The sequence below is a fragment of the Neopsephotus bourkii genome, unplaced genomic scaffold (assembly GCF_033783945.1).
Source record: "Neopsephotus bourkii isolate Nb327-2 ecotype Australia unplaced genomic scaffold, CSIRO-AGI_Nbou_v1 NB_941, whole genome shotgun sequence".
NCBI lineage: Eukaryota > Metazoa > Chordata > Aves > Psittaciformes > Psittacidae > Neopsephotus > Neopsephotus bourkii.
This window is the reverse complement of record NW_026901435.1, coordinates 2,406,641-2,434,536: the sequence shown is the minus strand read 5'-3', so window position 1 is coordinate 2,434,536 and position 27,896 is coordinate 2,406,641. Positions and strand designations below refer to the sequence as shown.

At 40.1% G+C, this 27,896-nt stretch overlaps 1 protein-coding gene and 1 long non-coding RNA gene across 4 annotated transcripts in view; one reads left to right on the top strand and one right to left on the bottom strand.

Annotated features, from left to right (window-relative positions):
• PHIP (pleckstrin homology domain interacting protein) overlaps positions 1-22,718 on the bottom strand; it is a 105,862-nt gene extending 83,144 nt beyond the window's left edge. For all 3 annotated transcript variants that reach the window (XR_009726269.1, XR_009726270.1, XM_061358376.1), the window contains exons 1-7: positions 22,423-22,718; positions 22,233-22,291; positions 22,023-22,052; positions 21,800-21,859; positions 11,153-11,303; positions 10,937-11,035; positions 3,000-3,160 (exon numbers count right to left, since the gene is read on the bottom strand). Coding sequence is in view for 1 of the 3 variants with exons in the window: in XM_061358376.1 (XP_061214360.1) it covers positions 3,000-3,160; positions 10,937-11,035; positions 11,153-11,303; positions 21,800-21,859; positions 22,023-22,052; positions 22,233-22,291; positions 22,423-22,468 (606 nt within the window). In the remaining 2 variants the exon portion in view is untranslated. The remainder of the gene's footprint in view (positions 1-2,999; positions 3,161-10,936; positions 11,036-11,152; positions 11,304-21,799; positions 21,860-22,022; positions 22,053-22,232; positions 22,292-22,422) is intronic.
• A 193-nt stretch (positions 22,719-22,911) lies between these two features.
• Positions 22,912-25,005, top strand: LOC133214925 (uncharacterized). Its single transcript, XR_009726268.1, has 2 exons — positions 22,912-23,119; positions 23,768-25,005. It is a non-coding gene; the product is annotated as an uncharacterized LOC133214925 (long non-coding RNA).
• Positions 25,006-27,896: the final 2,891 nt, after the last annotated feature.

Here is a 27,896-nt window from a genome sequence, read left to right as displayed (position 1 = left end):
TCCAGCATGGGTCTCCCATGGGATCACAGTCCTGCCAGCAAACCTACTCCAGCGTGGGCTCCTCCCTCCACACTGACACAGGTCCTGCCTGTAGTCTGCTCCAGTGTGGGCTTCCCACAGTGTCACAGCTTCCTTTGGGCATCTCCCTGCCCTGGTGTGGGGTCCTCCATGAGCTGCAGATGGATACCTGCTTCACCATAAACCTCCATGGGCTGCAGGGGATAGCCTGCCTCACCATGGTCTGCACCATGGTCTGCAGGGGAATCTCCGCTCTGGTGCCTGTAGCACCTCCTCCCTTCCTTCTGCACTGACTTTGGGGTCTGCAGAGCTGATTCTCTTACATATTCTCATTCCTACCTTTCAACTGCTGTTGACCAGGTTTGCCATCCCCTTTATTCAATATGTTACCCCAGAGGCACTACCACCATCCCTGTTGGCTCAGCCTTGACTAGCAGCAGGTCAGTCCTGGAACCAGCTGGCACTTGCTCCATCAGATACAGAAGAGGCTTATAGCAACTTCTCATGCCACCCTTGTACCCCTACCTTTTCTCCCTGACATAAAAACCCAATACAGACCTAATAGCTAGTAGAACTGCATAATGCCCTGTTTTCATCGCCTTTAGGCAAACTAAGAGCATTATCTTCCTAGCAAGCATCTCCCAGAAGAGTATGACTCAGAAGTGTGCTGAGATCACTTCATTTTCCTTTTAATTTGAAGCAGAACATAAAAAGAACTTGAATTTAGAGGCTTTCAATCCTCAGAGGCCAGGAGGAAAAGGAAACAGTTATGATGCATCTTCTAGAACCAATTATAAATCTAAACCAACCTCTCCTCTAGCTCATGTCACACTGAATCCTGGGGTTTAGAGTAAAAAAGCAGAGTAAGAACGATTCCCTGTTGATGCACGCAAATCTACATTCCGGCAACAGACGTGTCTGGAATGAAGTTTGGCGTACTTTTTATTATCAATTCCTGTTTCTCCTTATTGCACTAGAGACTTTAGTAATGGTAGTGGTCTAGACTGAAAAGAACTGGCACCATTTCATTACACAGATGCAATTACGAGAAGACAGTGCGTGACTGTTTATCCACTGACTACATCACGTCAGCTACAACAACTTGGATTTTACTGGAAAATGGAATCCAACCCACTGGTCTTCCATTTGCCAACAACCACTTAAACATCTACACAAAAAACCCTGGACCTATCTCAGAACACAAACGTAAGAAGTTCTGAGGCTCTCCAAAATGAATATTCACCAGCCACTACTGATTTCTATGGACACTTTGTTTAAGCACTAGATTTAAGTCATGATGATTTAAACTGGGATTTTTTTCAAGCAATCATACCAGGACACCAGTATATCTGTCAGCAAATGACTGATAGCAAAGCTATGGGATTACAGCAGAAGCAGTACTGCTCCCCCCATTTTATTTCAGGTTCCTCTACTTTTCTTTTGGAAAGAAATTGTTCTTACAGTCAGGAGAATTCTCTCATCTTAATCACTTTTAAATAAGACTGCAGAAAACAAGGAAATGTGCAACAAGGAATGATCACTGCAGATGCACACCAGAGGAAGTATAGTACACCTCTGGAAGAAGAAAGATTTAGGGAAGTTTTAGAAAAATTAAGAATTGAAGACCTTAACAAGGAATTTTATGCACTTCAATAAAAAATTCTGTTTGTGCTTCTTAGATTAAAAGTGAACAGGGTAAGCACAGCCAACTTACACACGTCAAATCTCTAATCCATTCTGCCATGTCACATATACAATAAAGCTAGAACACAGAGCCCTTTTCTGATAGCTTAACCACACAAACTACAGGACGCAAGAATTTAATGCCTGTGACTGTTGAGCTTAGCAATGAAAGCTGAAGAAATATGAAGTTTCTGCGATGCCTGAAGTAAAAAGCGAACAAACAGATCTGTTCAAAACACTGCAAGTGTCCTGTTTCTGCAACCCCACATGCCTGCATGAAACAAAGCCAAATGTGTGTGGGCAAAAGGGCCAATTATATTAACGACTGCCTTGACAGAATATAAGAGGTTAAGAGTGCAGTAGACTAAGCAGAACTGAACTGTACTTCCACCTGCATTGCTGGTGTTATCTGCCATGAGGCTAGAAAGGACAGTCAAACTCCTGGATGCACAAAGGTATCAATTACATCCAGGGTTTGTGGGAACATAATAAAGGCAGCCAAAGTGTCCCAGACTGGCACAAGATGTGTGTGTGCATGAGATCTTTGGTTCTACTAAATTAACTGCTTACCACAAAACCCAACTCACACTGACACATATCTGTTTTTATAATTCCCATTCCTTGGGAAACTTGTAATTTCACAATTTCAGTACTGATTTTAGACATCCTTCCAATATTTACTTTAACAACAACAAAAAGCATATAGTTAAAACTGTTAAAACATTGGTACAAAATAAAAAAGTTCCTGGGATCTCATTGAGACAATTCCTTATGAACCAACATTTGTCAGAACACACCACATGAATTTTCAGCTTTCTAGTTTCCTTCAACAAGCTGTATCAAACTTAAGTGCACAACCAAACTGTTAATATTCATGCTTTTAAATATAAGAAAAGTTACAGGAAAAAGTCAAAACAACCTTTAATTACACATTGGTTGTCCTCCCTAACTTCCTATCAAATTCTGCAGTGGTGGTCCATCCTTTTGCTTATGTTTTTGCTACAGAAAACAAGTCTCAAGAAAGAATCTACTTAGCATAATTCCTTTCTACTGAAAAAAAAAAGAGTTTGCTTATCTGCGTAGTTCAGTCAGAAATCATCTAGCCTTAAGACGTGTGATAAAACTGTTTTAACATGCAAACCAGCATGGTTATTAAAAAGCATATATGACAGCAATAGTAGTAAAGCATATATCTCCTCTTTATATACATTATCAATATATTTAAGTTTTGGAAACAATCAGGTGATGCTATCTGTACTTAAAAAAAAAAATTAATCTGCACAAGATTTTGTACTTACAGTAAATATTCGCCTGCCAGTCCGATCAAAAGTTACACAGTATACAGAGGATAAGTGTCCTAAAATTCGTTTGTGCATCTTCATATGTTGATAGACTGCAGTTGGAACGAGGCGTTCAAGTCTGTATTTTCCATTTAGTTTTCTTGAAAAGAGGGTATCCACTACCAAATGAGGGAAGAAAAAAGAAGAGACAGCATTTACAAAGGATTCATAAGCTGAAATACATCTCCAGGATAGAAAGCTTGTTTCAACGCTGGACCACTTGCCCCATGAACAGGTCACTATAGTAATTCTCTCATTTTGCCCTAGTTAAGGGAAAAATATACACAAAAGTAGCCTATGACACAGACTGTCAAAAAAGTATCAAAATGCAAGACAGAGCATAAAGATGCAATACATCTTTTAACTGTCAATGCTCAAACTTTCTACCTAGAGTGAGAAATTCAGGCGAACTGAGACAGCTTCCACAGTGGAGTTAAGTAAATTTAAGAGCTTCCACACAGCTACTAACTGAATACGTCTAAACATTCAAATCTTCTCCAAGACAACCTGATTTTTGATTTCTAAGCAATCAAATATTTATCTACCACTTACAAGTCAATAATTATTACTGCTACCCACTATAGCTAAACAAAACAAAAAAAACCACCAAACAAATTTACATACAAAGCTGTAAGACCTTAACAGAACACTCTGATTTTGTTTAACAGAACCTTATTCAAAGAGCGTGGGATTTACTGTTAAAGTTAAGCAGGTTCAGGAGCAGGAATCTACTTCATTTGAACAAAACAGAAATCTTCCATCAAGAGCTTCAGTAAAGAAAATAAAGCTCGGTGTTACTAATTTTAAACTGCTACTCATCCAGTGACAAAGCAACAGAGTATAATGCTTATATGCATGGATACACACATAGACATTAGTCTAATAGCTCCCAGTATCATCACCAGAGCACAGAATGGCAATGGCGATACATTTTATACTCCACAGAATGGTGATAAAGCAGGCGATACAACATTCCTCCCTAGCATCAACTGCAGAACAGCTACACACCTCTTGCATCGCTTGGTTTTAGCCCAGACCAACCAGACACTGGCTCATGAGTCAGCACAGGTCAAACTACATTAAATATGCAAACTGGATTGTAGCTACTCTATAAGGAGCAAAAGCACTTAGTGGTATGGACAACTGCCAAGCCCGTTGGCCCCAGGCCATAAGAACAGCCCTGAAACATTTTGGTTAACTGCCTGTGCAGTCCAAGGATTCAAGGAAGTTTTCACAGTTCAAGATGCTTTGTGAAGGAGCAGGATCATTAGCTGTGGAGAGGAGGCATTTTTAGTCAATGTGCCACTACTGCCTTAAGGTTCTACTATATCCTCTTCACCTTCCCTGTTCGCAAGAAAAAGATGCAGTTGCATTTGCTTTATGTCAAAGTTCTTCCTTGCCAAGAGTCTACTTTGGAACAGCAGCAAACCAGGATTAGTTCAGGCACAAGATAAATCTAGTTTTGGTTTCTGACAAATCATCCTATGGTTAAAAACAAAACCAAAACCGCCCACACCAACAAAAAATAACATGCACCCCCAGAAGAACAACCAAACAAAAAAAAGCAAACACACACGTACACATGCACGTACAAAGAGAATAAGGAAGGTGTTTGTCACAGTAATAAAACAAACTTACACAATAACCTACTCAGAAGCTACATTCTGCTTGTTTTTAATGTCAGATGGAGATGGCTGTTGGAAATCAGCTTCTACCAATGCCTTCAAATGAAAGCATAGCTTACAAAAAAGGAGACAAGCTGAACTAAAAGTTTAATTTGAAGAGATGTTCTGTCAATAAATCAAAACTGTAAGCAGACTCTTTAGGATAAAAGAACCAATGACTTCATCACACCCTCCCATTTAGGTATTTATGGCCATTGACAGCACTACCCCCATGTTTTCTCTTCTCTAGGCTAAACAATTCCAGCTCTCGTCTTCTCCTTGTTATGACAGATTCCTCAAGTCCTTCATCATCTGCCTAGTCCGTTTCTAGATTATCCACAGTCTGTCCATAACTTTCTTGTTCTGAGGAGCTGAACCCAACACTCTAGGTATGATCTTGCCTGAGCTGAGCAGAGAGAAAGGAACACCCTTAACCTAATGGCAATGCACTGCATCCAACAGCCCAGGATGCTGCTTCATTTGCATGTGGCAAGGGCATGTTGCAGACTCAACGTCTCACATGTTCAGTACCATGACAGCCAGCTTGTTTTCTGCAAAGCTGCTTTTCAGCCTGTTGGCCCCCAGTGTCTGCTGATTAATGAGGTTATTACTCCCATGACTTTTGCACTTCCCTTTGTGGAACTTCATTAGATTCCTTTTGACTCATTTCTCCAGCCTGCTGAGGTCCCCTGAATGGCAGCACAGACCATTTGATCCATCAATCACTCCTATTTTTGCATCGTCTGCAAAACATGGTGTTTCACCATCTAAGTTATTAATGAATATGTTGAACAATACTGGCTCTATCAGTATCAACCCCCAGAGTACACCATGAGCGACAGGCCCTCACGCCAGTCACTAGAATTCATTCTGCTGATCACAACCCTTGGAGTCCAGCATTTCTACCTTATCTTATCAGCTGGTCAGTGAGAATGTTATGGGAGCCTATTTAGACAGTCTTGCTGAGGCCATAAACAACATTCACTGCTGTTCCCTTATCTTCCAAAGTACTCATCTTGTTCAAAAGGCTACCAGGCTAGTCAGGCACCACTTCTGCACAGATCAATGTCAACTACTCAGCCACGTTCCTGATCTTAGTATTCTGGCTTCCAGAGTATTTTTCTTCATCACTTGCCCCAGGACTGAGGCACGAAGGACTCTCCTTTAGTTCTGCAGTCTCAATCTTGCCATACTTCAAGACAGGAGTGACATTTGTGCTCATTCAGTCCTCAGGAAGCTCCCCTCACCACCATGAACATTTCAACAATAATCAAGAGTAAAAGAAAAAAAGAAAACGGGGTGGGGTGAGAAACAAGCCTCTGTGCTTAAACAGTAAAGCTAAGAATTTAAATTCCCTTTTTATAAGGGCCACTTAGGACCCTAAACTGTGAATGGACAGGGGGCTCTGCAAACAACTTCATAAAATGGAACTTAGGTTTTTATAATCTCACTTTGACTGTTACCACTGCTGCCAACAACCTCCATCTGAAACCCACACATCTCAAACAGTCAAGATGACTTTCTTTGTTTGGTTTCCCTCAGAACAATCTATCTAAAACTCAAACATAAAGCTGCTGAAGGTAAAGTGGTGGCAGTTTTCAGAGAGACTTACAAAACAGTATAGATTTTCTCACACTCAAAAGGTATGCCACAGGCACCAACTGAATACCTTCAAAGTTTTAGAAAGTCTCTAACTCACTCCCTACCCACAACAGAACAAGCAGATCAGAAAAAAACAGTGATCTCTAGAAGGAAAATAAATCTGGGGGTCTGAAAGATATGGCAGTATTAGTTGTGCTGATTCCCCCCCCCCTTGGCTTTCTTATCTCAATTTTATCAAAGTGACTGATTCCATCAGCTTATCTACATGATCTTATCCCAGGTGTGAAATATGCCTTAAAGTTGAGAGACAGTAATCTGCTTTATCCACTAGTTAGTGATAAAGCAAATTTAATTTGTACCAAGTGTAAGTTACATTAAAAAAAAGTATACACAAAAATCATTGTAACTTTTCTTTCATTTTCTTCCTTTCTGGAGTTGTATTTAACTAATGAAAGTCCTATTCTGAGGAACAGAATCCACCTGCATTCCCCTTCCAGTCACACAAAAACAGAACCAAATTCAGAAGAAACCTGGAAGGACACCTAAAGAATATACTTCACTTACAACTCCTAACCATATTGAATCAAGTTTCCTTAATTTGAGAGCCTAGACAAGCCTCTAATGAATACCAATGCATTCAGAGCTGTTAATAACATATATATGTGTGTGTGTATATATATATGTGTGTGTGTGTGTATATATATGTAAGGAGACACCTGGATTCCTTTCACTCTCCAGGCTAGTAAGACTAACTGGATCAAACACTCAATTTTGGGTTGTTGGTGCTCCCCCCCCCGCTTCTGTAAAGATGTCCAAGGTTAAAAAAAACAGCTTAAATTGACTTCTACCTTCCTGCTGTTTTTCTCTTCAACTTCTAAACTGTATGCAGTACTCTAAGGTCTCCTGGCTTATACATCGTCAACCAATGAAAGTGGGCAAGCCACCAATCTGATGAAGCCAGAACCTCTCTCTGGGCATTTCACGGAAGTATACTGACTTTTCACTGGAGCATTTATGAAAATAAAAAAGTTCTCTACACATCTAAAACTTTATATATACAGTATTAATTCACCCAATAGAAGTAACTGCCAACCTTTCTAATTCATACAGGCAGAATCTGAGGTGTTTCAAAAGGCGTAAGGTAAAAACAAATGAAAGTTATACGATCAAAACCATTTCCAAACTGTTCCCTGACTTCAATGCAACCTCCTTTGCTTTCACGATATATTTTTTCAACTCATATTTTACTCAAAGTGTAAATTCCGTAAGACTTCTATAGCTCATTCATTCTTGCACAAAAACCAAAAGTAATTTAGTATAATTTACTTTAGACTTGAATAAATGCATAAGAAAATGTCACTTTTACATAGATCCTTTAACACAAGATGGTCTTTTAGGTTTTTTTTATTTAATTAACAGAGTAATAAAGTTACACGAAGTACTCTTAGGTTAGCTTTTAGGCTTGAAGTATTTACTATATTTCTAGAAACAGAGATCTGCACCACTTCCAGAACCTCTCATTCTCTCTACAGCCAAAACAGCAGAATCATTTAAGAAGAAACTGAGAAAAGTACAAAATGTCTCAGAACTTTTCTTGAGGTGGGCTATTCAGAAAGACCATGATATACTATTTTTGATGGTCAGGAACAACATTCTTCAATGTCTGGGGTGAACAGCCAGTCTCATGCAAGTCTTCACACTTGAGTGGCCAGCTTCCCCAAGAGCTTTAAGCTGGAAACTCTTTAAGCTTTGTGCTTTGGTTCTGTGCTTTCTCAGCAGTTCCTGAAAAATACTGAGTTAGTTTTTCCTTTCTGCATCAAAGATGATTTTTTTCATTAAAAAAAAAAAAAAATCACCAAAATTTAGCATATGACATAGCTCTTTTTTTCTTAATTCAGCAATTTTTTAGATTATGTTGCACAAGTAATAGCAACTGGACAAAGATTATTCCACATTGAAGCTTTGTTTCTCTTCATTATGCTCTACAGATATTGTGTAGTTTCCTGGAGAATAACATATTTGTATTTTAATTGCATATAAACCAGCTACAAGGTCGCTGGCACAACATACACAAGAATTTAATTCTACAGACTATCCTAATAGCATCATAATTGCACGGATTCATCACACTAGCAAACAAACAAGTATTTCAGTATGTTTGCTGAAATCAAATCAAGTTTTCCTGCCCAAGACAAAGACTTCAGTATGTTTTCTATTCCTCAACCACTAGCAGGTTCACCACCTGAAACACATACAGCCTGAAGAATAATAGGTTTCTTTTTGTTGTTGTTGTTGGACAGACATGTAAAATACAGGCTTCCATGGGGAAAACAGGAGAAGTGTCACTGCAGTTCATGATTTCATTGAGAGGATCAGACTAGGATAGGATACATCAAAAACAAATGCTTTAACACAGAGTTCTGAACCAGACATCCAAAAAATTAGAATGTACTTCACAGCTGAAAACATTCAGTTACCAGCACTTATCTCCATGTTTGGAAAAGGAAATAACTGGTCATGAAAAAAGTGGTATGCTGAAATAACTGTAATTTTGCAAATATTCAATGTTTTGCAGAAGGTTCAATAACAGTAACATTTATTTAGAAAGCCTTAGCTGTTCTTCCTCAAAGAGAGTCTGGACATTCTTCTTCTTAACATTTAATTCTATTACCACAGCGGCTCTACAACCTTTTTTGAACTCCAGCTGCCATGGATTTCATACACTGATCTTTTTCCCTTTAAAAACTATATACCATGGAGCAAGCTACAGTACAATGCTAAACACTCCTCCTCTTCCATTCTGATTTCTCCAAAATATTTTAAAATGTTGGAGTAAAACATAAGCATAGGAGGCATGCTGGAGGCATAGGGTAAGGCAACCACTACAGAAATCTCAACTATTAGAAAGCGCAGGCCTCCAGGCACCTTGCAGAAATAGCCACTAATCTAGCTCAAGATTTTCCAAGTTTGCAATTGGTCAGCTTACAATTCAGGTCAATGTACAACCACTCAAAAGGGGAATTCTTCTATTTAGTAACAAGCATTTTCTCCCCCACACCTAGAGCATGACACAGAAACTCTCTACATAAACACCAAAACAGCAGCTCTGAACAAAACCACACTGGATGGATGCAGGTGCTATATGAGCATGTAAGTGAACTGCCTCTGACCAATACACATACTAGCTGGTAAGATTCTGAAACCTCAGCTCTCAACACCCAGCAAAACCATCTTTTCTTCCTATATTCCCAGCATCTGCAGAAATACCACTGAAAGCATCCAACTTGTGCTTTAGAATGAAAGAGCTCCTAAGACAACCAATTACTTTTGACACCTGACCAAGTCAAAGCTTCTCAGCTGTTATCATGTTTTTGAACTAATTCTCTGGGTAAATTGTAATGGTTGCATTTTGAGATTTGAGTTCATTAAAAATAACATAAACAGCAAAAATTAAGCTCAGTCATATAGTTTATGTATTTATATATATGCCCCAATTAATGGAAAACTTACAGGCTACCAACAGCCTCTGAAAGGAGTTCAGAGATTGAAAAAATGTAATGGCAAGTTACCACTTTAAATATGCTTCTACTCCAAAAAGCACTTAGCTATATATCTGTACACTGTTACTCATAGTTTTCCAATATATACTCAGCCTTCTCTTTCTTTCCAAGACTGAAATCTTTGTCTTTGTAGCACCTGCACCTGATCAGGAACCAGTCAATTAGATAGCTTTTGCCCACTGTCATCCACACTGCACATCTATCTGTAACTACTGGTTTGGTATAAATCACTACTGCTTTTGTATAATCCACACTGGTAATACGGTCTTAGTCATTCCCCCTTCCCTGGACATTAGCAGAAAAAGATGAAAAGACAAAAGTAGTTTTGCACATTTTCCTATTCATGACAAAATTGAAAGGATGACAATTTCCTAAAATATCACAACTCAATTCTTCTAGCAACTGAAAAAAAACCCTAACCCATGTATCTTTCTGTTAAGAGGTTGAAAACTAAAACATGTTTTAGTGACCATGTGAAAGCTTAAAAATAGTTAAGAAAGAAACAAAACAAAACAAAACACATCTGACCCCCAGCTTCTCAGTTTTTCAGCTGTGCAGCCAGCACATGCATGCTCCATGATACATGAAACTAAACCACAGCTACAAAATTACTGAATGGACCAAAGAGTAGAAAGAATAACTTCTACAAGACACAGCTTTCCAAAGAAAAGCATCACCAGTCTACATTACTCATTCTCCCCAACAACGGGTGCAAAACACACTCTCCTGGTTTTAAGTCGTTATATATTAATTATTTATCTACTGACAGCTTTCCTACATCTTTAAGAAAAAGTTTTATTTGCATGCATTCACTGCTGAAATGTATTTTATTCCACTTCATACTTCAAAGACAAAATTAGCTTCAGAGCAGAACTAGTGTATTAACTTACAATACCTATTTTTTTCCCCACATACAAACTGGCAAATATGACAACACATCTTAACAAAAAGGATACTAAATGTAAGGTATATAACACAAACAAGGTCAAATACACATAGCACTACTACTTAGCAATAATCAATCAACCTGGAGTTAGGTAATGGCAATGCCAGAATAAAAGTGACTTACCTATACTAGGTGGACTGCCATAATTTACAGGTGACTCTGGAGGCCTCCCACAATGTAGTGCAGCAAGAGCAGATCCCTTCCATACAACATGTTTGCAACCTGTTTTTAAAAAAAAAAATTACACAAACAAAATATAGGCGAGCACTTTTTCATGCAAAAACTCAGAAGAGGCACGAAATATCAAGAACTCGCAAAATTCTCGTAAATTTTTCATACTTTTGTTTGTACGAAGCAAAGACTGTCTGCCAGCTCCTAATAATGTCTGCACTCCAGGGACACTCTGGGGAATTTCTTGCTCTAGAAGAGGTCCAAGTCGATGGCATATTTGAAGCAAGTGGTCAGGTGCCAAGTGTCTGTAATATTTCACCTATTTATGAAAGAGCAAACAAAACAGCTGCTAAAGAACCCAGTATTTGTTAAGAATTACTGATTTTTTTCCAGATTGTTACACAAATTCACACACACACACAAAAATAATAAATCACAGTATATTAAGGATAAAAACAAATAATGACCTTTAAGTGCATTAATTCATTCCAGCTGGTCCTAATTACTTCTATTCAACACATGCCACTTTGCACAGAGAACTTTTGGTATTTTCTACTTTTTGACTTTAATGCACAGTTGGTCATAGACTAATAAGCACCTTTATAATCACAGTACAACAAATGTAAAGCATATACATTCAATATTATATTTAATATAGTGATCTGGTCAATTATACTCTAAGATAAAGATGAGACAAAGACTGTAAGGACAGCAACACCATTTTATGGTTCTATTTACAGAATTCTTGGAAGATCCACAAGGAAGATCCACAAATAACACTGCTTTGTAGAAGAAAATTCAAAAACATCTTCCTTCAACCTACCGAAGTTACAAGATTTTGTTGAAGCTTCACAACTGGATTTTAATTTTTTCATCTTGAAAATGTTGGCTAAGGAATTTAATTTTAAAATTGGTATGCATGATCCTCTATTAGGCCACAAACATGACCAGTTTGGCAACTGCTCATTGTTTTCAACTGCACAGTATCAAAACAAGCTCTTCTTATCAGCAAAAGAGTTTCTCTTATACCAGTGTTGAATGAGTATTAATGACTGACCAGAAAAAAACAGTTCATTCTTTTGAACTACTATAATACTAGAGCAGAAGACCATCTTACATAGGAAGGGGAAAAAGCCTCAAATGCATCAACAGTACAATCCTATTATAAAGCTCTTGGTTAAGAAACAGCATTTTTGAAATGGATAAGCTATTGTCAGCTTAGACAATAACAAAGCAAATTTAAAATAATAAAATTAGCAGGGAGGGTAGGAACTCAGTTTTCTTCAGTTCTTGTACAGGGTCTAGTGTGTAGCAGTTTTATCCTTCACACAGCCTGAAATACATCTTCACAGCTTTACTTTGCAGAAACAAGGGAAAAAAAAAAAAAAGGCACTGCAGTAAAAGCTTGTGATGTTTTGTTACTCTGCAACTAGAGAAGGCCTTGACTGACATTTTAGGCAGAATGATGTTTCTATATTACACCTAATTAACAGGAATTCACCTCATTCTCAACAAATGTGCTCCTATCTTGCTGACACGCTACAATCGCTTCATGTACTCCAGCAGTTTGTTAACATAAAGAGTGCTGATGTCTGAAAACGAGACTCTGGAAAAGCCTTGCTTACACCAGTAATTACCACCACCACCACCAACACAACCTTCTAGTGAAGGAAGTTCCTCTTCTGCTCCTGCCATGGTTCAACCCAGCTGGCAGCTCAGCCCCACACAGCTGCTTGTTCTCTCCCCCTCAAGTGTGGTGGGGGAGAAAAATCGTAAGGGTAAAAGAAAGAAAACCGGTGGGTTGAGATAAAGACAGTTTAACAGGTAAAGGAAAAGATGCAGGACAAGCAAAGCAAAGCAAAACAAGGAACTCATTCACTACTTCCCATCAGCAGGCAAATGTTTAGCTGCTTCCAGAAAGCAGGGCTTCCCTTCTGTGAATTATGTTACATTTGTAGAAGGCCTTGCAAGCTGCTGGAATTTGACTTCCTAAAGGTTAGCCTGCATGAATCTTGTAAGTCATTTAAAAAAAAGAGAAAGCCTCTTATTACAAAAAAAAATAATAATTTTTTAAATCAAGTTACAGTAGATTGTACAGATCAACTGTTCAAAATGCCTAAATTCAACATCATTAGAAGGGTGGCAAAAAATTATCTACTCATTTCAGAACTTGCTATTCCAATTCATTTTTATCAGTAAAATGTAAAGAGAACCTGAAGTTTTTTCCTAGTTACATGAGGAATCAGTCAAAACACATGCTTGAGAGCCCTAAAATATTATAACAGCTGTGACAAAACTATGTACCTTTCTGCCACCAACAGCCCTGATTAATTTCCTTCACTCTTCTCCTCCTCTACTACCAAAAAGAGCACAAAAACTTAAATACTGCCCTTTGTAGAATTCTACCTGAAAACAGGCTTCACATCTGCAGAACCTGAACTTGTCTCTCCAAGATTAACAATCATTGAATTACTTTTTGTTTCACCACAAGTATTAGAACTACATATGCAATTCGATTTGTCACTGTATCCTGCTCAAAAACCTTCCATTTTACAGATCCTCACAAATACACAAAATCTAAAGTAAGTTAAGCAAATTGGCTTAGACGCATTCCAAAACTACGGCTAGCTGACATCTTGAGTCATACTTCTCATGATTTGTCATAAGCCATGTGTTCATTTTTTATTTTAACAAAAACGAGGTAGGCTCAATTCCTCGTGCAGTTTTTAAAGGAAATGTTTTGGAAAGGGAGATCTATTTGCCTTACTCTTGATCATGCTTATTAAAGATCTTAATCTATACCTTACACCCACACTATAGTCTCTCCTCATGTAAGTCCATTTGTGTCAAAACAGCTATTTATACCAAATTACGCAGCAGTTTTATGATGCTTCTGTGCAGCATTTTCCAAATACTGCTACTATGCAGCATCTGCAACCAGCTCATTAACAAACTGATTCAATAATACTGAGTTGTACCCTTAAAGAAAACCAGAGTGACGCTGTCCATCTAAACACTTCTCAGTTGCAGAAAATGTATACAATTTTATTTTAATAATAAAAATATAAGCTTAATTTTACTGTAAAATCCACTAATGAAAACTCCTCTTATTTTGTTATGTTATCTTCTTTCCTGTTTTCTCATTTATAAAGAAATAAACAGTGGAAATTAAATATTAATTAAAAACAGACTATTAAGCAAGTTTTCTCCAGTGTAGTACTTTCTTCTTCATCAGAAAAACAAAAATAAAACAATAACAAAGTAGAGTATTTCCAGTTGAAAAAGACCTACAGCAATCATCTAGTCCAACTGCCTACCTCAGGACTCACTAAAACCTAAAGCATGGTATTAAGCACATTGTCCAAATGCCTCCAACACTGATAGGCTTGGAGCAGCAACCACCTCTCTAGGAAGCCTCTTGCAAGTGACAATTTGTATGTGTGACTATCAGCATTACAGTAGAAATCACAAATAAAGAAAGTGTATAACATGAATTCACCTTAATCCTGATTCCTCCCTTTTGAGGACGGGAAAACAATAAAAAAAATTGCACAAGAGAACCACACTGCTACAGCAACAACTCAAGAGACAAGGTAAGGAAGTCTTTTATTTAATACATTAAACAGAGGGGCTTGAAAGCTAAAATTATCTGCATTTTTCTAAAGTACAGCCTATCAGGAGACAATTCTTGCACTGACAAACTGTAAAAAGAAGCTAGAACCAACGTAAAATATACACACCTCCCTGAGTCCTTTTCCTAAAACAAATAACAAGGAAAAACAACCCTTGTCAAGAATGCTTTCAAGTCAGATTTCAGTGACAAAAGAAATAATTTTTTTTTTTTAAAAGACACTTTACAAGCCTTGTCAGAAACAGGAAAGCTTATGAAAACGCAACAGAATGATGGAAATTTGCCTCTATATCAATCTCTAATACCAAGAGGAGAAAGTAAAAGCAAAAGGAAAAAAAAGCAGCAGATGTACAAGTATTTAAAATTCAAACAGCTCTAAAGAAAAAGCAAGAACTGGACTCTACAAACAGGAATTTTAAATTTTTATGCCAAAACTGTGATGTTAAACAGCACCAGGGCTGTTGTTTGGTTTTGGGTTTTTTTCCCCTCTGCCAATCCCACTTAGGCTAATAGGAGGAGGAAAGAAATCAGCTAGAATTTCAGCTATCTGCAACATCTAGTTCTGCCCTTTCTTCCAACGGAAATGCACAGAAGACATGCCTTTGTAAGTATAATAAGGAGCTGGTTTTGTTTGAATAGATTTTTTGCATAAGACAAGTAACATTTCTTAAACATTAATAAAGAACAGAACTCAGTAAGTACAAAAAAAATACAGATCTCAAGCATAAATAATATTTTCTAGAAAACAAACAGAAGCATTATCTTCAACTTCACCCACTACCCCAACTTTACTTATTCCAAACAAACAACATGGGAATACACAAAATGCAGCTCCACAGCTATTCCGACAAACATTCAAATCTTTATTATCTTTGAAACAGACCTAAGTGCTTGTATTTTCATTCTGTATGACTATGCAGAATAATTCAGCATCAGAATCACAATGCATGAACAGAATCATGATCTGACCTAGACTCTAGTTAAATTTGTTATACATAATGCAGTTATTTTTTAGGCATCAAGTTAAAAATGACCCTATTCTGGATTCTGCTCTAAGCACAAGGCATACAGAAACATTCTCCGATGTACTGTTGTTGGGGGTTTCCCCCCTCCCCATGCTAATGATTAACATGCTTTACTACAAGTCAGACTGTAAATATGTTTCAGAAAAACACATTTCCACACAAGGACATTTAATAACAAAATCCAGAGTCAGCTACCTATGTTTCAAGATGCAAGAACTCTATCTTGCCAATATCAGCAGCTATCCTGGCTTAACTATTCTGCTATGTAACATATTACCCAAAACAAGCTCCAATTGAATTACAGTAATTGTTGTACTATATCAAACCATCAATCTAATAGGGTACCCTGTACCACTAGCAAGTGCCTTATCACTTTAAAATTAGGAATTGCAATGAAGTGCAATTACTTTTCCCTGAAGGATTCTCTTTTTTTTTTTTTTTCCTCTGGGGGGCTGTAGGGGCAGAGCAACAAACAGGGAGAGGAGAATTGGAGAATTAACCATTTCCCTCAAAGTATATTTATTTATCTGGTACTTTCTAATTATCTTTCAGCTAAAAGTATATGGATACTTCACCTCTATTTCCTATGGGAACGCCTATTATTTTAATGTGAGATTCCTTTTTCCTCTAATTAAATAACAGTTTACCAATACCTAAACAGGGTCTACAAGAAAGCAGAAGAAGGACTTTTTACAAGGGCATGTAGTGACAGGACAAGAGGGAATCTCCCCCTGAAGGAGGTGAGATTTAGGTTACATATTAGGAAGAAACTCTTTCCTGTGAGGGTGGTGAGGCACTGCACAGGTTGCCCAGAGAAGCTGTGGCTGTCCCACCCCTGGCAGTGCTCAAGGCCAGGTTGGATGGGGCTTTGATCAAACTGGTCAAGTGGAAGGTGTCCCTGCCCATGGGACGGGGTTGGAACTGGATGATCTTTAAGGTCCCATCCAACCCAAACCATTCTGTGATTCTATATGAAAGAGACTTGTATGAAACCAGCTATCCCAAGAACATACAATTTTTTCCAACTATTTAAGACTTTTAATAGATGTGAGGCCAGAGCAGATAAAAAACCTTAGTAAAAATACACTGCAGCAAGCTTGCTATTTACCATATGAGAAGGTATGAACAATAGCAGCATTTTCAGCCTTATGAACTAAGACATTCACCTACGCTTATTACTGTTAGATTATGTGCACCTTTTGCCCATCTTAAACTCATGCATTTGTGGGGGTTTGTGTGGTTTTTGCTGTTTTGTTTTTTTAATAAAAGTTACACCTTAGAAACTTGATATACCTCTTTATCTCATCTCTCATCAATGTTCCTTAGTTTCAGTTTGAAAGAACTAGCACAAAGCAGGTCACTTAGCTAATCCTCTCAGTTATCTGTGGAACAAACAAATGTGTGGTATTTTGCACAGTGAACAGTTCCTCCTCATCAAAATGTAACAGTTTGAACAGAGAGGTTCTAGCATTACCTAAATTTCCCAGGTAAGGGAATAATCTTAGAACAGAAATGTTTGTCTTTTAGAACTAAAAGGAAATCATTTAAGTTGATGTATGTCCAACAGAAGCACTGACAATGAGACCAAAAACACAGCCATAGATCACAATAATTTCAGATGTTTCCTTACCTCCAGTATCTCAGACCACCTTCCAAAGCACTGTATATACTCTCCTCAAATTACTAACACAAACTAGATGATGACACAGCTGTCTGATTCAATGTAAGTTTTATTTTTGCTCCCCATGTCTTTGAACACCTTTACTGCACATTTCCTGAAGAAAAAAACCCACTTGTTATCTGGTTACTTATTAAGAAGCAGAATTATTAAACAGTAACCAAAATGCTGCTTAAAAGGCTTTTACTATGTTGGTAAAAGTGGTTTAGGCTCTGTATTTCACTGTTTGTGTAAGGGACTTAGTGTCCCAGTCCCACAGATACTTTGTAACTTCACGTACCTTTGCATAACCAAAGAGAAGGAACAGTGGAATGGTCTGAAAATAGCCATTTTATCATTTCTACTTTGAGTCACATTTAATAATTGTGGGCAGGGGAAGAGAAAAGGACAAACGTGAGCAAAATAGTAATAAACTGTACTGTTCCTGAGAACAAGGCATACTACCTCCTAAGCCTGTCACACCGCCTTCCTGTTTCTTTCTTCTCAACCACCACCAACATGAACAAAATTCTAATTCAACAATGAAAATGACAGTTACATTTATATTTTGGATAAGAAAAAGTGAACTCATGAACAGTATGATGCTTATAACCTAGAAGATATTTAAAATAATAATATATAAAAAACACAACCCACAGCAACCCTCCCTCCCAAAAAAAAATAAAAATCCAGTCACCCTCTATGGTAGCTCTAAATTGTTGCTGTGAATCTTAATGTTCACCCATCTAAAGTCCACTCTGCTCCTAAAAAGAGCAACACCAACATACTGCCAAAGCCCTCCAGGCACAGCCCTATCACATCCCTCAATGTGCTGGTAGGATGCTCATTGCTGCATGCAAGAGGAGAGCTGAACCACCCAAAACCTATTTTTTTTACTGTGCATTTTTCAGACAGCTCAGCTCCCTTATCTGACTAACCGCAAGCTGAGATGAGCACTCATGTCCACACAAAGGATGCAGCAGAGATGCACAGCTTTGATCTGCAGTGTACAATTAGAGCAGCTACACGCACATTGAAACTGCAACATGAAAAAACAATTACCCTAGAGTCAAATGATGATGCACGGCCCGTGCATGTGTCAAGGCCCTAGAAAAGGTGCTTTAAAGCCTAACCACACAACACTTTAACAACATCTTTAACCACAATCTATAAACAATTCGAAGGGCTGCCTTGCTCTATAGAAGTGCGCTGTTAACTCTTAAAACCCCTTGATTTTTGTCCCTCATCATGAGAAATCCTCAGTCGTTCAAAAAGAAGACAAAAATAGCTGGCTTACCATTAAAAAGTCTCAACTAATGCAAGAGAATGCAAAACATCCTGAGATCTGTTGCTGGAGAGTCCCACCAACCTTGGTACACACAGACTGAGACTGACCTGTGTACTCAGTTCTCAAAAAGTGTTTGGTTATCACACAAACAGAAATCTTCATACTGACACACAAAAATGAGACTGGCACTCTGAACTGAGACCACACTCCCAAAGCGAGACTCAAGTGGTTTATATATATGACAAATGATGGCTGTAGAAAAGTGTATTAGAGAAACAGTATACTTCTGAATTCAAGAAAGATCACTTCAGAACATAAACTGCATTATAATAGCATTTCTGAACACCTTTATTTTCCTGTAGCATTACAAGGCCGCACAGCATGGTGTTAGCTTATAAGATGATAAAACATTTACTTTCACTGACCAAACAGAAAAATGGAAGTAATTTGCAAGATGAAAATTACATGGGATTTAACATTATTTGCATAAATTAAGTGACAGAAATAAAGTATCTAAGACTGTGAATTTTAGTCTAATAACAGAAAGTTCTAATAAGAATTCCTAAGTAAATGTTTTCAAAACACAGACAGAACCAGGAACAACATCATCCTTTTAAAAGATATGCACCTTAATAGATGTATAATAAAAGACATGATTTTGCAAGCAACAAGACAGAGTCTGGGATTAAATTCCACCAGTGTTACACAGAGCCTTTATTCCCTTCAAGAGCAAAAGTCAGACATCCAACACTACACTTACTGGTATTTTTATTTCTTAGCTTTTCTCCCTTCAGCTCCTTCTATGAAGTTTAGTGAAAGCTCAAGGCTTTCACGTCTGAGAAGCAGTACCAAAACATGACAAAAATTCTGTCTCCAGAAAAAAGAGGCAGCATCTTAAAGCTGGGAAAAACGATTTAAATAATAATAAAAAGATAATAAAAATGTAGAAACAGAAGATTTACCTATCATCACCCTCTACCTTAACAGATTCCTTGGTTTGAATTAAGCAAATTTTTTGTTTAATGAAACAAGATATTGTGAAAAACATTTCTTTTGTATGAAATGCAACTGCCACACTCCAAATACACTTCAGTGGCAGCTTTCGCAAGCCTAAAACCTAAAGTAATACAAAGTTAATGTATCTTTGACAACTGAGGCAACAGCAGAGAGAGGATGGAGAAAAGCATCAAGAACAAAGTAACCAGTTTCTTCCCCCACCCTCCCAACATGTAGGTAGGGACAAAGTGAGAAAGGGCATATAAATATTTATCTGGAAGTGTAAGGAAACTTTGTTAGGAACTGAAGACTGTGAAAACAGAAAGGTGCTTGTCAGTATCACACCGCCTGATATCTGTACCCAGGATCAAATCCAAATTTTGAAGAAGAATATCTTATCTCATTACGTATCTATTACAACTAAATACCAACATTCCAGCAAACATGACATGTTTCTTAGAAATAAGGGTCTGAATGAACTTATTTCTCATCAAGTCTTATTACTTCAAACTTCAAAATCCCTTTTTCCTCACTTTCTCTTTTGTCACATCATTTCATGTTCTGACTATACAGAAGAAACCCAAATCCATTCTACACTAAGAGTGCACCTGCAATTCTTCATAGTTTATTGGAAAAAAACAGGAAGAATCGTGGGAAGTTTTGCCAACCAACTTCTGACTATTACCTGAAATAAATAATAAGACCTTACAAAGAGATAGGTAAAGCACAATACATAATGCAAAAGTACCAGCACTCTGAAATTCACAGCTGAATTTCTTGATGGTTGATCTCAGGAAAATTGAGGATCAGTGGTATGTATGAATCAGTTTTCAACAAGTCAGCTGCTATCAATTCTTTCACAACACATGCATTAAAGTGCGCCTGGGCCAATCTACCTCTTTTTCCAGAGAAAACTAATGCAGTAAATAAACCTGTTCCAACTATAATAAATACCTGAATCATACTGTAACATTAATAATATAACTAAGATAATGTATATGCCAGTAGTATTTACTGGATGCATTACAGATGGGAACTGCTCTGTCTCCTTTTGTGCGAGCTCAAAAGTTGTCTGGTCTAAGTCTCAAAAGTACTGGAGCTCAGAACTGCCATAACCAACCAGAAAACCCAAAGGGAAATCTTGCTTCGACATGTATTACAAGGAAGGCTCAATTTTCTTCTGAAATCTTATTCAGAAATCCAGATACTAAATTACACAACAGCGCACCTATAACAAAAACAATACCAGCAACAAGTTGCTAACAGACACAATCCAGACATCTTAATTGCTGTTTCTCCAACTACTGCAGTTCACAGTATATTAAAGAAAAAAAAACCAGGCCCCTCTCAGCTAGCAAGAGCTGTACCACTCACACAGACAACACTTTCAAATCACTGATGTGCACCAGAGATGAAAAGCACACACAGGGAATTAGGAACAATTAAAAAAAACAAAAACAAGGGGGAGGTGTGGGGTGGACGACGACACCACTTAAGTCACTTAAGCTTGTGATGTGAACCTGTGAACCAGTTATTCCTACACACCAGGTACACTGTATAAAAACTTAAAACTGATACAACACACGGACACACACCCCACCAGAAAGGGCACACCAAACCCAAACCGCCGTGTCGATCCCAACCCGAGAACAGCAGGGCGAAGGGGAATAAAGCCCTCCTCAGCACAGTCGCCCGGGTCCCAACCTCTTCCGCTCCCTCATCACGGGGCCGGTGCGCGGCAGCGGCGGCAGCGCGGAGCCATTGTGCGTGCGGGCGGACGGCGCGGCGCTGTGCTATGCGGAGGAGAGCGCCCCCTCCTGCCGGCTGCGCAGCCTCGGCCACCCGCCCGCTGCCCGCGCTGGCCCCGCCCCGCGCCGCTCGCTCTCGCCCGCCCGCGCCGCGTCCATGACGTACCTCTATTTGCAGCCGGCGAGGCCGCGCCGGGGCTTGGGTGCTTGTTATTATTTACCCAGGGCAGGCGGCACCGGCGGGACCCCCGCGGCTGCCCCCGGGATAGGGGAGGGGAAAGGGAAGGACGAGAATGAGCTTATGTTAAAAAAATAAAATTTAAAAAAATCTCTCAAGTTTGTTTTTTGCGGGTTTTTTTTAAGTTGTAATTTTCTTTTTGCGGGAAATTCAATTTTTTCCTAGAGCTGCTCAGGGAGAGTGAGGGGAAAAGCAAATCCACCCAACTTTGCCCGCCGCGCCGGCCGCTTACCAGGTTCTCGTAGCTACGGGGATGCTCCTTGCCCGTCCAGTCGGTCCGCTTGGGCAGCAGCTAGGGGAGGGCAGACAGGACGCCCCGTGAGCGGCTCCCCTCCCCCGAGCAGCCCCCCGGCAGCGGCAGGGCCCCGGGATGGGGCGGGGGAAGAGGGAAAGAGAGAGGGAAGGGGGAGGGAGGCCGCAGGCGGGGCGAGAGCCGGGTGCGCGGCGCCGCTTACCTCTTTCTCAGCCACTTCTCGGATCAGGACCTGCAGCAACAAAAGGGATGAGGGAATGTACTGAGAAAAGGGAGGTGGATTTTAAAACGAAGAAAATACGGAAAAAGAAGAGCCCGATCCGCCGCCCTGCCCGGCCGCCCCCTCCCCGCCAGGCCCGGCGGCGCCATCCCTGCCTCCCTCCATCCCTCCTCTCCATCCCTTCATCCCTACCTGAGCCGCTTGCTGGCAGGGTCCGTCCTCCAAAAATCGAGCGATGAGGAAGTAGAGCTCTGCGGATAGAGGACAGGCGGTGAAGGCTGCAGCTCGCCCCTTCCCCGCGGGCTTTTCTTTCTTCCCCCTCCCCGCCGACCCTCTCAGGCTCCCGCCGCCCTGCACGGTGGCTCCCGCTGCACTCACTCACCCGCTCGCAGCTCCGCCGTGTGCCTGCTGCCGCCGTCCCCGGACATGGCGAGGCGAAAACCGGGGAGGGGAGGGGGGGGTATAAGGGGGGAGGGAGGTTCGGGCCGCGCTCCCGCGGCAGCGTCGGGTCCCAGCGAAACGCGCCCGCCCGCCCGGTAGCTGTCACTGTTCGTTCACTAGGAAGAGTGTCGGCTCCACCATTCAACCCACGGGCAGGAGGAGGAAACAACTCACACCGACCCGCCACCAACGCCACCGCCGCTGCTGCTGCTGCCGCCGCTGCCGCCAGCCAGCGCGAGCGAGCGCTAGCGAGCGCGATCCCTCCGCACAGGAAAAGAGTCCCCTCCTCCTCTGCGCCCCCCGCCTCAGCCTTCCCGGCCCCTCTCTCCTCTCTTCTCCGCTCCGCGCCGCTCGCGCAGCCCCTCCTCCCCCAGCTTCTTGCACCCTTCAGTCCCCAGCGCCCGGCGAGGGCCAGGCGGGGAAAGGGGAAGGGACGGGGGGAGCCGCGTTCTTCTACCCCCGCTCCTGCCCCGCCGCCGCGGCGGCCTCCGCCGCTGCCTGGCTGAGGGGAGAAGGGGCGAGGGCAAAGCTCTACGTGTTTATTAGCGGGCGGGCTGAGGCAGAAGATGTCGGAACGGCAGAGGCGGGGCGGGCGGGAAGGCGGCAGGCTGGCGGCTGAAAGGCGCTTTCTCTGCGAGGTGCGGACGGCCGGAGCGCGGAGGGATACGACGCACGGGGAGGAGGAGCTGAGAAGGGGCAGCGGCGATTCGCGGCGGCGGCGGGGCTGGAAGTTACCGAGTTGCAGTGTTGCAGAAAAGGGAAGCGAACGAAGCCAAAATGCCCCCGGGGAGTGCGGCCCCGCTGGGGAGGCGGGCTGAGGAAGCTTGGCCCTCCCATCAGTCCCCCTCCTCCACCCGCTGAGGCTCCCCCAGCCCCCGTAGCCAGGCCCCTCCCGGGCGCGGGGCTCCGGCAGCCCCGGGCTCTTTTGGCGGCCGGCGGGGCCTTGGGGCGCGGCGGGTTTGGCATCTGCGTTTAAGTGCCAATGTCACGCGTTGTTGAGTCTTGTTCTTGCAACGTCGTGCCCGGGTCCGGGTTCCTGCCTTACGTTTGGGGGGAGTGGGAGCCCCAGCAAGCCCCAGACAACCTGAAACGTGGTTGTTCGTCAGGCGTCAGCTCTGTCTGGGGCCATATCTCGGCCAAGGAGGGTGAAGAGCTCGCTGGGTGCTCCCTTTCAGAACTTTCGTTAAAAAAAACCTCAAACTCAAATAGCTAATAACCGGTTTATTCGTTGTTCTTGCCGCCAACCACATCAGACACGCCGGACTGACGAATCTTGCGGCTTCTAGGAGCGATGGCAAGAGGAGTGTTGTCAACGCGAGGACAAGCGAGGGATGATGATGCCTGCAACCTATGGCTGAACTGGAGGTAATTCACTAGTGGATCAATAACGTACCGAAGGTTCCTGAAAGGCTGCAACATTGTACAGAGCCTGATTAGAGGTTAAAACATTGGTTTATTTAATGCTTGGTAGCTTGACGATACCGAATAAACGTTCTGATTCGTGCTGTAACTATTTGCTGCTTGCAGTCATAAAGGAAAAGAAAATAAAAACAAGCAAGTAATTTTTGCTTTGTTTAAAGGTAACTATCGTTACCACTGATAACTACTTTTAAAAAACAAATCCGTGTCCGACAAGGAAAGGGGTATAAAGGAGTATAATTACTTTATGGTTTGCAATGCATCTATGCTTTTTCAGGTCGAGTTTGGGCCTTGCCAGAACAAACATGTTTGTGGACAGTAAGAGTGATTGTATCAGGGATCGGTGTAAACAGGGGAAGCTGTTATTTTTTAGTATTATTGTGCCCCATTTACTAACTAATGTGACTCGTGAGGCAAAGCCGAAAATATGTTTGAAATTATACAGGAATTAGACAAAGAATGCTGTGTATGTAGAGACCCTAAAGCTCCCAATTGCGTAACTTTTAACAAAATTCGATTTAAAGCATGTTTCTGTGCAGCTGAGGAGAGGCTGAGTTGAGCATTTTCACATGTATGTTTCCAAGGCTCTGAGGTTGCCGTACAAGCCTGCTGCTTGAGCTTTGTGCTTGGCACGGTGAGAAAGCTGCTGCGACCACGCTTCAGCTTTATTGCACAAACATACCCGTGGAAGGTTAGAGAAGGGAGGCTGAAATGTCAGGTATTTCCGTGAAGTCCTCTTATAAAAAGTGAAAAAAATCAGATTGATGTAGCAGATGCGGTGTTGCTGTGCATTTTGACGTACTGTTATCAAATGTTCTAAAAATCATTAAAATCATAATCCAGCATGTCGGTTGTAATCATCAGGGTAAATGTGTTTTGTAGGACAATTTTTTTTTAAGATGTAAACTCTTGTATGCTGGGTTTGATCGCTTTATCTGTAGCCAGGCTCGCGTTATATATTTAAAAATGTATGTGTGTGTCCCTTTTCCCAGTTTTTTCGAACAATAACTGCTCCATGTTTCAGCTGTATTTTAAATCCACACATCACATAATTGAAGTGGCAATGAAATAATATTTACCATCTAATAAAGATTTAAAACATAAAGTGGCTTGTCTTTTATTAGCTATGTAAAATACATATTGTAGTATCTCTCCTAGGTGGTTCTCACAACAAAGGGCTACATGAATAATGTGATTAACATTTTAATTTCCCTTGATGTTTACATAAATATACTTCTCTATGGCATCACTAAAACAGTAAACTGAGGAATACAGAAATTGCAATAGTTAAAAGAGTCTGAAAATAGAGGAAAACTACCTGAGTATACTGACCTTCCCTATTCTTTTGGCAACTCAACTTTTCCTGATGCAGTTTAAAATACAGCCCACAGAGTCAAAATGTTAGTGGTGTTTTGACTGTAAAATAAAGATTGTCTTTTATTTAACTACTGTAAGGCACTGAGCAAAAGGGAACCCCAGTGCCTGACCTGAGCTTGAGCACCGCAGTACTAAAATAATATTTAATAAACAGGTTTTGCAAACATACATTCCACCTCCCCTGACAGGTGAAACCTAGTGGGGTATTTTGTTTATTTGTGGTTAAATGTGGAAATCCTACAGGTCACTGGAGAAGATGCAGAATTATTGTTTGGTAGTGTGCATTAGAATGAGTTTAAGAATTCCTGCAGCAATAACAAATATTCCATTATTTTTTCAGAGATGTTTTAAATGCTGTTGATATTTTTGTTGTTTTGTTGTGTTTTTCTTGTCCCTGTTGCAGTCAAATTGAGGATATTTGTTATGTACACAAGTGAAGAAAAATAGCCTCATCTCTGAATTTTTACTACCTTGGTTGTTTTGCTTTCAGATAATTCCTTTTCTTTCATGTGATCTTGTCCCCTCCCATTATCCTTAAGTAAAACTACATTGACTGCTTTGTCAGTGAGATTTAGTACTTTTTTAGGAGGTGTTTCTACTCTGAAAGGTTTGCATTAAAGGAAAAAAAAAGTTATAGTAGTAATGGAATTATTTTCCTTTTTTCAGCTATAATGATTGAGTTCAAAAGAAAACCTAATAATTTTAATCTAATCATTTAATTGGTTTAACATCTGATAGTTTTACATATTCTTTTTGCAGATGTTGCGTCCTGTTACTGTGACTTCTAAATATGAATATTCACATGTGTTCACAAAAATAATTTTACAAAAAATCAAGAATAAAGTTTACTATGTTTTTCTGTAAATAAAGCTGATACATAAAATTTACAGTCAGTTATGGACTCATCCCAAGGGTTGGTTGGTTGGTGGGTTTTTTCCCTACCTTGGCCTATATATTTTATTATTCTCCTTCCCCTTTCCCAAAAATTGCATGAACACTGTAAGTATCCAAATACAGATATGCATTTGGATTCTCTTGAATTACTAGTTACTTTTGATATAGTATTTTGGTTTCTTCTTGATTTTTCTGTATCTTGATAATTTTGGGGGGGTTAAATTGACATTTCTTCCCCTCATAATTGTTTACATCAGTTTTATGGTTTTAATAGCTTGCAATCAGCAAGTGTCTTACTTGAAACTTAATGGTAGCAGTTTTCACGAAGGAAATACTTTGGTTCTTGTGAAATTTGCTCTTTATAGACAAAGGAAAGTATTTAGGGTTTGTAAATTCTCAAGCTGAACAATGTAGCTAAATATTTGAAGCATGATATTGGTGGGGGGTGGAGGGGGAGACGGATGGTTGAGAGCAACATAAAGGAATGACTAAGCTTCCTTCAGGTTTCATTGGTGGTTTGTTTGGGGGGTTTTGGTGGGGTTTTTTTCACCTCACATGAGAATTATCGGTACCGGATGCTTCCCTTTTTGTGGCTGTCAATTCTTACACTTGAAACCAACCAATAATCAAGAAGTGAGTAATGGAACTTAGGAGGGCCAGTCAACTTTTTTATTATTCTCACATATATTAAACATCTGCAGAAAGAACCAAATACGCCAAAATAAAATACCAGTATGAGTAAACTAATCCTGTAGTCTTAAACAATGACCTACAATTTAACTGTCTTCACATCAAGATTATTTTAGCCTACAATTTAACTAAGCATCTTTACAGCAAAACTCTTTCAAATACTCACTTGTTTGTGGTTCAGGCCAACAATACATCCTGTCTGCACCTTGCAGTGGTAACCTGAATTTTCAACTATGGAGTTCTTTACAGAGTGCTTAGCCACTGTGTATGCTGCCCATATCAGATATTAAATAGTGAACTGTATGCTTCTGCTCTTTACCTTTCTTTCCTTTTTCAGTGCACCTATTACTGTAGACTGTGGATGCCTTCCCACTGCAACCAAAACATTTGTTTACCTTGCTTCTCCTTATTTGTGAAAAGTAGCATAGAATTGGGTATCTGTGTTACCCAAACCACCATCAGAATTGACAAATTAACGTCTTCCAAAAGCATATGCAAACATTAGCTTCTGACAGGCAGGTTTCTAGGTGACCTCCTCATGTGCAGGTTGAAGACTAAAGCAAAATCAAGTCACTGAGGATGACATCATTTGTTTATTGTCAGGCATCTGAAAGTAGATCTAGATGTCATTTATATTTTGAGCAGTAAATGGGTCTAGTTGAATTTCATCCAATAACCCTAAAAATCTCTTTAGTATGTTGTTACCCAAATAAACATGAATTGAACCAGCCATGGTGCTCTTTCAGTTTCACTATTATATCTTTCAGTACAAAAAACTTCCCTTACAAAGAGAAACTGAAAATTAGGCCTACGTAATTCCTACTGAATAAAGGAATTCTACTGGTTTATGGCGGGATTTTGTTTGGGATTTGCTTTGTTTTGTTTTAAATTGAATTTGTGCTCCTGTATTTGGTGAAAGACCTTCGATTAAATTTACTGGATCAGTTTGACAGTACAACTTTCTGTGCTGAATACATTCCCTAATTATCCTGAGAATTTTGAGAAAATGATTGAACTGCTGTGCTTAATTGTTTG